Genomic DNA, 10136 nt, shown 5'->3' on the forward strand with positions numbered 1-10136 from the left:
CGGAGAACTATTGACAAGGACTGACAGATTTTTCTTGAGTGGTAATTTAGACCCCATTAAGGGATGTTAAATATTGGTTAATTGAACAGTTGATTAACCTCATGAATTCTTATCGGTTACTCGACTATTCTATAGTGCGCGAGGGTGGGGCCGGCAGCCAGAGCGCTCTGACTCCGTCCCTAAGGTTCCCCCTGATTTACCTCGCTCCACTGTGAAAACTTGACCATTTATTCTTATCCTTTGTTTCCTAGTATTTAATCAGTTACTGCTCTGTGACAGGAGCTTCGCTCTTATCCCATGGCAGCTCATCTTGCTTAAAGGGGACATTGGCAAAAACTTTCTGAAAATCTAACTGCACTATATCCACTGGATCAACACATTTCTAGATCTCCCCCCCGCAAAGAATTCTCATAGATTGGGGGGGGAGCATGCTTCCCCCAACAGGAGCCCTGTTGACTCTTGGTCCTGCCATGAGGGCAGGGGACTGGACTCGATGACCTCTCAAGGTCCCTACCAGATCTATGACATAGGTATATATCTCCATATATTTTCCCCCTACAAAAGCTGTTCACCCGTGTCTCGGATCATTCTGGTCTTTATTACGGTTGTGAAGTTAGACGTACCTGCCTGTAATTGCCAGGATCGCCTCCGGAGCCTTTTTTGGAAAATCAGCATCCCATGAGCTGTCATTTGGTCCAGTGGTTGATTTCAGCGATGGCTCCCGGACTCCGGTTTGTAGTTCTGAGGTGGCTGGGCCACAGAGACGGAGGGACAAAGCTTTGCAATCACACCAACCAGGAGGTGGGGCTCCTGCGAGTACGGATTAACGCTGACCTGAGCTGCAAAGAACCATTTCAAGAGAGATCGGCAGAGCAGAGTCGAGTTGACCTCAGAGAAAATATTTTTATTAAAAATTTCCCAACAGAAAATTGTAAAAAGTGTCGGGGGGGGGGGGACCACACCCTGGAAAAAAATCAACTTTAGAAAAGCCACCTGTCCTGGTGGAGAATCCCCAGACGCTGCACAGCTTAGGGCTGTTCACGTCCCCACCGCCTGACCAGCCGAGGGAACAGCTGACCTCAGCATAGAAACATTTCTGTAGTATCTTCCTAGTTGCGGGGAGGGTGTCAGAGGAAAATCCCATTCACCCCCTACTGGCACCAGCTGAGCCAAGCCAGGCAGCATAGGCGGCAAGTATAACAGGCAGGGGAAGACAAGGCCTTCCCAAACAGCCAGGCATGGCCCCACCCACAATGCCTGCTGCTTCCCAGTGGGAGCCGTGCTGAAGCAATAGGGGTTCTGGGGGCCGAGCGTTGCTGCCCTCGGGCGTCAGCCTCACGGAGGCTGCAGATCCTGGGGCAGGCCACTCTCCCCGTGCTCGAGGGCCAGAGAGACTCGGGCAGCACGCCACCTGCCCAGCACCCCCATGATGCTCCGGAGCCGGGGAGGCGCTTGCTCCTGTGGTGGTGGTGGGGGGCTGAGCTCCTTGCTGCCTGGCCTGGGTAGAGTGAGGGGCGGGGCCTCAGCCAGAAGGGGTGGGGCCTTAGCCAGAAGGGGCGGGGTTATAAGCTTGCCTCCCCTCACTCTACCCATGCCAGGCAGCAAGGGTATGCTGATTTGATCCATTTAGAATTTCGATCATTCCCCCGCCCAGGACACGGGCTCATCAGAGGCAGGCCCGGCTCCCGTTGCGGGGAGATCTCAGAGCAGGCACCTCCGACTTCCACCCTCCTCCTGACCCTAGGCAACGGTTTATCCTGCAGAGCCTCCGTGAGCGGCCAGCTGCCTTGTAAGTTAACTAAACAAGCCATAAACCCAGCTCAGTTTTTATGGCGCCTGACACCTCCCCGCGGCTGTAAAGCAAGCGGACTTTGGCAGGGCCCGTTGCATGGCCAGCCTGGCGTGGGAAGAGCCGCGGCATTTGTCCCGCGCTGCGGGGAGCCCAGAGAATGAGGAGGGGCCAGGTTGGGGTGCAGCGGATGGGCCGGCGAATAGGCCGGCTACGCGGCAGGAGGGAGATGGGCCTCGTGGGAACAGTGGTGGGGGAGGTGGAGGGCGAACGGGCTTGGAGCCAGAAGGCACATGGTGCTAAAGGCAGGCGGAGGGGGCCCAGTGTGCTGATGGCAGGTGGGGAGGAGGGAGCAGCTGGCACAGAGCTGGGCCCTGTCTGCGGGGGAGGAGAGTGGGTTGATTTTATGCTGGGATAACGGGGGGGGGGGGGGGGGGATGCACAGTCTGGAATAATGGTGCCAGTGGGAGAACTGGAGGCTGCCATCCCTGCCTCCTCCCCCAGCAGGCCTGCTCTAGCCCGCTCGGGGGGGTGACCTGCCTCCCATCTCCGCAGCCCAGTCCAGGCCGGGGCTCCCCATGGGGGCTCTAGCAAAGAGGCTGCTTGGGACCAGCCGCAGTGGCCTCCCCGCCCTCCTGCCGGGAGCTGGGCTGAGACCCACCAAACTCATCTCACACAAAGCTGCAGCCCTGACTTCCTAGTCTGCCCCTGGGCCAGCCCCTGTCCCCAGGGAGACAGTCGTTCCTAAGCCAGGCTCATAAGCAGGGAGCCCTGGAGAGGCCAGAGGGGGGCAGCTGCCCCCACTGGCCTTTCTAAGTCCCCCCCGCGACTGGGTGCAGCCGTTTCAGAAGCTCTCTCCCTGATTCAGCCCCCGCATCTCTATCCATCCTGGGGGGGGGGGGGGGCAGAGGGCGCTGGAGGTGAACATCTCCCTTGTCCCTGCTCTCCTCTATGTTTAATAACCTGTTGGTGCCGGCAGAGGGGCTGGGACCTGCCCCTCCAGCTGCCCCCTCCATTAATCCTGAACCACGGTGACGTGGACGCGGTGCCAGGCGTTACTCAGCACCCCCCGCAGGTTCCAGATGGGCGCCACCGTGTCAGGCTGCACATTGTAGCTGGCGTCCACGGCCTTGCAGACAACGTCCAGCTCCGTGCTGCCGGGGGCCACAGGGGCCGTGAGCTGCCACAGCTGCCACGCCCAGGCCCGGCCCGGCGCCTGCTCCTCGCCCTTCAGCTCGGCCACGTGCCACGTCCGGCCACCGTCCAGTGACACGTCCACGCGCACCACGCCACGCCCGCCCCCGCTCCAGGCGTAGCCTTTGACCGTCAGCTCCCCGGGCGGCACGGCAGCGCCCGGGGCGGGCTCCGTGATGGCCGACTGGACGGGGAGCTCCTGGATGGCGGGGGCCGTGCTGAAATCCACCGTGTCCCAGTCCACGGAGGGCGAGAAGCCCTTGTAGTCGTTCTGCTGCCAGTGGCTCTGGCTCTCCTCCCGGCTCACGGAGATGCGGCCCAGCCACTTGACGTTGCGGGCGCCCACCACGCCCGGCACCACCACGCGCAGCGGGTAGCCGTGGTCCCGCGGCAGCTCCTCGCCGTTCATCTCGTAGGCCAGCAGCACGTCGCCGTGGCAACCCATGGCCGTGCTGTAGGGGATGGAGGCCCCGTAGGCTGCCCCGCTCAGGTCCTGATCCAGCCCCTCAAAGCAGATGTGCTGCTCCCCGGCCTGCCCCTCCTCCGGGTAGCCGGCGTGTGCCAGGACGTCTCGCAGCCGGGCGCCACCCCAGCGGGCCGTGCTGATGGCCGCCACACCCCACTCCAGCCCCTTCACCGGCCGGACACGGTTCATCTCCGAGCGGCGGTTGCCGGCGCACTGCAGCGTGGCCGTCACCTCGTGCTTGGGGAAGTGGCTCTTCAGCTCATGCAGGGAGAGAGCCAGCGTCCGGCCCCGTGGCCCCTCCACCTGCAGACGGTAGCTGGCTGGGTCCACGGCCGGCACAGGCAGGTGGTTGCGTTTGAAGAAGAGCTGGTTGGGCGTCAGGTAGTTCTCGGTCAGCAGTTCGGCCGGCGGCTCCGCATTGAAGGGCTTGAGGCTGTTGACTTTGAGGGCGGGATGCCGAGGGGGGTCTCCGGCGTAGGGGTCCTCCGGGGTAGGCTGGCTCTGCTCCTCGGGGCTCAACTCGCCCACTTTGTAGCCTCGCAGGATCCCCAGCACGTGCTCCTGGCTGTGCACGGCGTACATGGCCCAGAACGGCTCCAGTGCCCCCCCCGCCGCCAGCAGGATCTTGCTCTGGCCCCCCGGGTGCAGCTCCACGAAGTCGGTGATGTCAAAGACCTCGTTCCCGTAGGTCACCCAGACCCGGTCGGCCAGGCTGCGGTGCTGCCCCACCTCCTGGCGGGTGAATACGGGGTACGGTGCCCCTGGTGCAGCCTCTGCATTCGGCTCAGCCTCCGTCGCCTGCAGAGGGACCAGGAGAGGGGTTCAGTGCAGAGCCTCGTGTCTGCCAGCCTCCACCGTAGGCCTCCGAAGGCCTGGCCCTTCACCCGCCTCAGGGGAACAGGGCTCGGGGGGGGAGGGGAGGGGAGGGACATGCAGCTCATCGGAACAAATCTGGGAGTGGATCCAGTTTCCTGGCTCCCAGCCCTGCCCCCCAGCTCTAACCACTAGAGTCCACTTCCTTCCCAGAGCCAAAACCCCAGAGTCCTGGCTTCCAGCCCCCTGCTCTAACCACTAGACCCTGCCTCCTTCCCCCAAACGCCCGTCCAGCTTTGGCGCCACCTTTGTGCTCCGAGGCAGCACTGAGCACCAGCACCCCCCGCCTCCCCGCTACGTCAGGGCCTCCCGCCCCCCGCAGCATGGGCCCCTCCCTGCCCGGCTCCTTCCTCACCTGCCTGCGGTGATTTCCATAGGCCAGGCCAGCACCCAGGCCCAGCAAGGCCCCCACTGCAGTGACCTTCCGTCTCTGGCTGCTGTGGCCAGCGCTCCAGGTGCCCTGAGCACGGGAGGGGGTCCAGGCGGCGCACGCTCGGGGGAGGGACCCCCAGGCCACACCTGCCAACCTGGGGGAGCAACCAGGACTCCAGTGAGAGCAAAATCCCCCAGCAACCTCCCTGCGAGCCATGTACCACTCCTGGCCCGCTTCCAAGACAGCTCATTATCTTCCGCCTCCCTAAAATAATCCCTGTAATTTTAGCCCAACCCAGGAGAAAGTTCACCTCCTTTGCTAGGCCACCCCTGCAGCGCGGCTGTTAAACAGCTGCCACCTGCCACCCCAGAGGTGGCTGCACTTCAGCCTCCAGCCACTGTCAGGGGAGCTATTCCCTAAAGAGCGGCTTTCCCCAGCAGCAGGTGGAACATTAACCTAAGGGAGAGTTCCTCTGCCACAGATCTGATAAGATAACATCAACTGCAGGGCCATAAAAAGGATCTCCCCTGCCAGATAAAAGGCTCCTGCCCTGGGTTGCCACCGAGCAGCAACATGGCAGGGGGGCTGCAGAGACTAGATTAGAGCCGCTGGGTAAAATCCTTGCAAGGTGTCAAAGCAGTAGCTGCCCCAAAGAGAATCCCAAAGGAAATTCACTCTCATTTCCGCCCTCCCTTCCCTTTCAAGCTCCTAGGGGCTGCCGGGCAGGACTCAGATTCACCAGCGGAGCGGTCTGTGCCACTGGAGGGTGGCAGTGTTGGGGGGAGCCCAGGGCTGGGCTGGCAGGGGCTGTGGGTCGGGAGCAAGGGGCATTGGCAGAACTGGGAGCCCAGGGCTAGGCTGGCAGGCACTGAAGGGCAGACTTGAGGGACACTGGTAAAGCTGTACTGGGGAGCCAGGGCTGGACCAGCAGGGGAGCTGCTATGATTTCTCCCCCTGAGCATCCCTGGCATCAGCGCCTCCCCTACCTAGGCGTACTCTGGAGGACCCAGAGACCTCTCACGATGGGTCTGAGCAGCAGCATCTCCGCCGAACCTGCGCAGGGAGTGAAAGGACAAGAGATAAATGACTTTGCCTCAGACTCACAAACCCTGAGGTGCCCAAACTAGCCAGGCAGGGAGAGAGGGAGGGGGTTCTATGTGACATGCAACAGCTCTGCCCTCCTGCCACTCTCCTGGGGGCAGGTATCCCAGGCCCCCCGCGATGATCATCTGCCAGAAGGGTCCAGCTCAAACCCGAGCCCGGCAGCCAGGCGCCACATCCCAGAGCAGTCAGCAACATGTGGCTGGCTTGGGATCATCCTCCTCCTGACCCCACATCTACAAAGTAGAACTGGGCTGCTCCCAGCTGCTGCAGAGCAGCCAAACAGCACATCAACAGGAACCAGGAGGTCCTGGAAGCTGTTCAGTCAACAGGTGTAACAGGTAGCCAAGCCCAGCTCCACTGTGGCGGTGTTCCCAGCCTAGGACCGGTCAGGCCACGGAATAGGTTCAGATGCAGCCTCCTGGGTCGTATTTGCCTGGAGTTTTTAGGCCTCGTTTTCCAGTCCTGGAAACCCAGAGTGGGGGAAATAAACTTCCTCATACTGCTCCTCTCGTTTGAGCAATTAGAGGGATTAAAAACCCTTGGGGATGGGAGCAGGCCATGTCTCCTAGCAGGAACCATCCCTTCCATTCCAAAACCCCAGTGCAGGGACCATGGCACTGCACAGACCACCAGCAAGAACCAGCTGTGGCTCTGGATTTAAAGGCAGGAAGAAATTCCCCCCTTTCACCTTGTGTTCAAACATCTCCAGGGGGCAGGGAACTAAGGCACTGGATCTTTGCCTAGATGGAGAGGAGGCAGGTGGAGAAGTCAACACCCAGTTCTGGGCATCCAGCTGACTTAGGATCCATCCCAGCAGGAGGCAGATGCCCCATTGGGCCAATGGATGATGGAAGAGTGGGGGGATCTAGTGACAGGGGCAGTGATTTCTTTGCATCTGATCTAAGAATCAGAGTAAAGAGTGGCCTGGCTACAGGCAAGTGCCTGGATCAGCCCATGTCCGAGCTGGACTTGGCATCCCCCCAGGAGGGAAAGGAACCATTAAAGATTCACCAAATGCAAGTCAGAGAACAGGCCTGGAGCCAGGCTGCCCTGGGGTGAGGAGGAATTTGGACCAGCTGTGCCCAAATGGCCAGGCTATGCAGAGTCACCCCTTCCCAGAGCTAGCCCCACATACACCCAGGGGGGTGATGCCTCAGGGGCCATGTTCCCTCTTAAGTTTGTCCATCCATGGGTGGAATAAATTTTGTTCTCTGTGCCCAGGCAGATGTGCACCACCAGGAGGAACCCACCTGGGTGGCCACCCAAGTGCTCCGCTTATAGGGACACTGCCCCGTGGCTAGCGGGAGGGAAGGGGGCGGGGAGGGGAGTGTGTTTCTGCCACCCACCGGTCCCGAGCCAACCCCCAGCAAGTACCCCGCAGATCCCCCCCCCCGCGGGGTGCCCCCTGCAGCCCCCCCTGGAACTTCCCAGACGCTCCCCTGACGTCACTCCGCAGCCCCCCTCCCCCGCCGGAGCCTCACCTGTGAGCGCCGCACCTGAGACCGCGGGGGAACGAACGTCAGCCCGCCCCTGGCCCGAGCCTGCGCCTTTAAGGCCTGGGGGGCGTGGCCTGGGCGAGTGACGCCAGGGGAGGAGCCTGGGAGACGCCCCCAGGAGGGGGAAGCGGCGATTTAAAGGGCCAGACGCCGCGCTCGGCTGTGGCCAGAGCGGGGGGGGAGGGGAGGGGGAGCACGTTCAAGGGCAATGACCCCGCCCCAGCTCTGGGCTACGGGGGCGGGGCTGGGCAGGGCACCTGCAAACTCACCTGAGACCCCCACAGGCTGGGGGGAGGGGGAAGCAGGGGCCAGCCCAGCCAGCAGGTACCGATTGACCAGGGGCAGCCAGGCCAGGCCAGCCCCGGCTGGGAACCGGGCTCAGCACGGCCTCCCAGCCCCCCAAGGGGTAAAGGGTGTGAACTCTCTCCCCTGGCAGCCGCATGGGGCTCATGGCCACAAGAGGGAGCAGAGGCAAGGGCAAGGCCCTTTCTTTCCATCAGGAAATATCCCCATTACATTAATATAACCCCCCCCCTTCCCAGCCTAGGGACTCTCAGCCCTGAGCAATTCAATGCAGGAGTCCGAGGGCTCAGGTCCACAGCCAGCACTCCAACCCCCTGAAGGTAGCTCCCGGCCTCTGCCCCAAGGAGGTTCGGTATAAACTTGCCGAAAGGCATTACACTAGGTTGCAGACAGTGGGAGGGGTAAAGGCTCCCCCCCATCAGGGTACATTACAGCAGCCCTGAGACTGCTCTGACTTCCACTAGGAGCCAGCTGAGGTCTGTGCAGCCCAGGCCAGCAGTAGCACAAATACCAAGTGCCCAAGAAACTCTCCTGAGGTGTGGAATTAACTGCAGAGCAGCCAGAGCAAACCCAGGTGAGGGATGGCGCTAGAGGGGAACTGAGTCTGTGTCCTTAGATCTGCTGCTGAGGCAGCCTTCACTGGCAGGGGGAAAAGGATGGCACTAGTTATCACCAGGTGTAGGGACACATTTTACCGTGTAGATGCAGCCGCTGGAAACCAGAGCCCGACCCAGCAGGGTGACTGAGCAGGTGCAAACACCAGCACCCCAGCCAGCTAGCTTCGAGCTCGACCCCTCAGTGCCTGACTAGCAGCAGTCATTCCTGGAACCATAGCCCTGCCAACAAGGTCCACATGTAAGCAACCCCCTGGCAGCTGGCTGGGGCACCAATTTCCCCTCTCAGAGCCAGCAAGGGGGGGGGGGGGGGAGGAAAGAGATGCAGCGACCCACAACAGGGCATTTTGCCCCTCCAGCCCCAACCCAAACCACCAGGCAGTTCAGCCCTCCCTCCCCCTGAAATGGCTTCTGCAGCCTGAGGCAGTCCTTAATCCCCTGGGGTAGGGGAAGGTGCAGCTGCCTAGGGACTCCCCATCTATGAGCAACATGCCACTCAGTGGAGCTGGAATTGCCCTGCCCAAGGTGCAGACAGCCCCCAGCCCTGGCTGACAATTTGAGATAATGTTTATCCATGCAGTGCTGCTGCTAGTTGGGCAGATTCTATTTCCCACCCAGCCCCTGTTCCCCAGACTCCCTATCTTGGGCCCTACTGAGGGGGCAAACAAAGGCCTATGCTCATTACTGCTCCAGTGAGAGCTCATGGCACCATTAAACCTCCCTCTCCCCCCCCACCTGCTGGGACTGCAAAAGCTTGGCATGGAAGCAGGTAATTACAGCCCTATTAGCTTCCTTCCAGCATCAGCCCTGTGAGAACCAGCCAGGCTGCAGTGTCCATGACAAACAGGGCAGAGGTGCTCTGTGGGTACCTGCTGCCCTTGGGTAAGCAGAGCCTGGAGAGTGCCAGAGGCATACCCCAAAATGCCTCTTGGCACGTACCCTATGAGAATGGGCCCTTCCATCCAGGCCTAAGGCTGCCAGGCAGGAGGAGAGTTGGGACCAATCATGCCCAGTAGGAACTGGGATGAACCAGTTACAGGCCAGCCCAGAACCATGTGGGCACACAGGATCACCCCCTTTCCCCACTTCTGACCTGAACTCACCCCAGCCAACAAGCTCCCTTGCCTTCTCCTGGGACCCAAGCTGACCCCTCCTGTCACTCATTAACAGAGTAGTGCACCTGCGGATGTGGTCAGCCCAGCTCTTATCAGGCGGGAGCAGGTGGCCAGATGCAGCCCCGCTGCTCTGCTTTTAAACAGGGGCCTGCTACATTCACACTCCAGGCTGCTGCTGGGCAGAGGTGTTTGAGCCAGAGGCTGCTCAGGCCACTTGGCCACCTGCATCCTGGAGGAACTAGCACCAGACATGCCATCCCGTTCACTTGGGCCTTAAACTCGCAGCTCCCAGCTCCTGAGAAGCATGTCCTCAGCCACAGGCCAGAGGCAGTTTCCTGCTAGTCACACCCCAGCCCAGAAAGTTACCCCGATGTAAGAGTAGGTGGGGGCTGGGCTCAGACTGGCCCTGTGTGGGAGCAGCGGGTGCATGGATGGGGTGGGCTTTGCCAACAGGCACCTTCATAAATCCGGTGATCACCCTGAGCTGTGGTCAGGCCAGTTCCAGCCCTGAGCACCTGCTGACAGGCTGCTCAACTGCACCCTCTGCTGACCAGCCAGCCCCGGGACAGGCCTAACCCACCCAATGCTCCAGCCAGCCTCTGGCAGAAAGGCAGAGAACTACTTCAGGGAATTCTCACCCAGCTCTGTTCAGTGCCCCTCGCCCAGAGCCAGGCCTGGGCTCAGACAGGAAACTGCTTTTTCTAAACAGCGTTGGGGGTTCCCTTCATTCCCTTTTGCCTCCATGGCAGGGCACATGCCCAGTCCATTCGGATGGGACAAGGAGGACCAGGGCAGGGAAGTGAAAGTCT

General features: G+C 61.1%; 1 protein-coding gene across 1 annotated transcript; it reads right to left on the bottom strand.

The window, feature by feature from the left end:
• Nucleotides 1-883: 883 nt before the first annotated feature.
• On the bottom strand, nt 884-9267 carry SUOX (sulfite oxidase). The gene is given in 6 exon segments (XM_075903384.1): nt 884-4247; nt 4678-4849; nt 5682-5748; nt 7281-7360; nt 7362-7396; nt 9250-9267. Coding segments are annotated over 6 exon segments (1815 nt in total). The 3' UTR covers nt 884-2804.
• Nucleotides 9268-10136: the final 869 nt, after the last annotated feature.

Source organism: Pelodiscus sinensis, chromosome 19 (assembly GCF_049634645.1).
Source record: "Pelodiscus sinensis isolate JC-2024 chromosome 19, ASM4963464v1, whole genome shotgun sequence".
In the NCBI taxonomy this organism is placed as follows: domain Eukaryota; kingdom Metazoa; phylum Chordata; order Testudines; family Trionychidae; genus Pelodiscus; species Pelodiscus sinensis.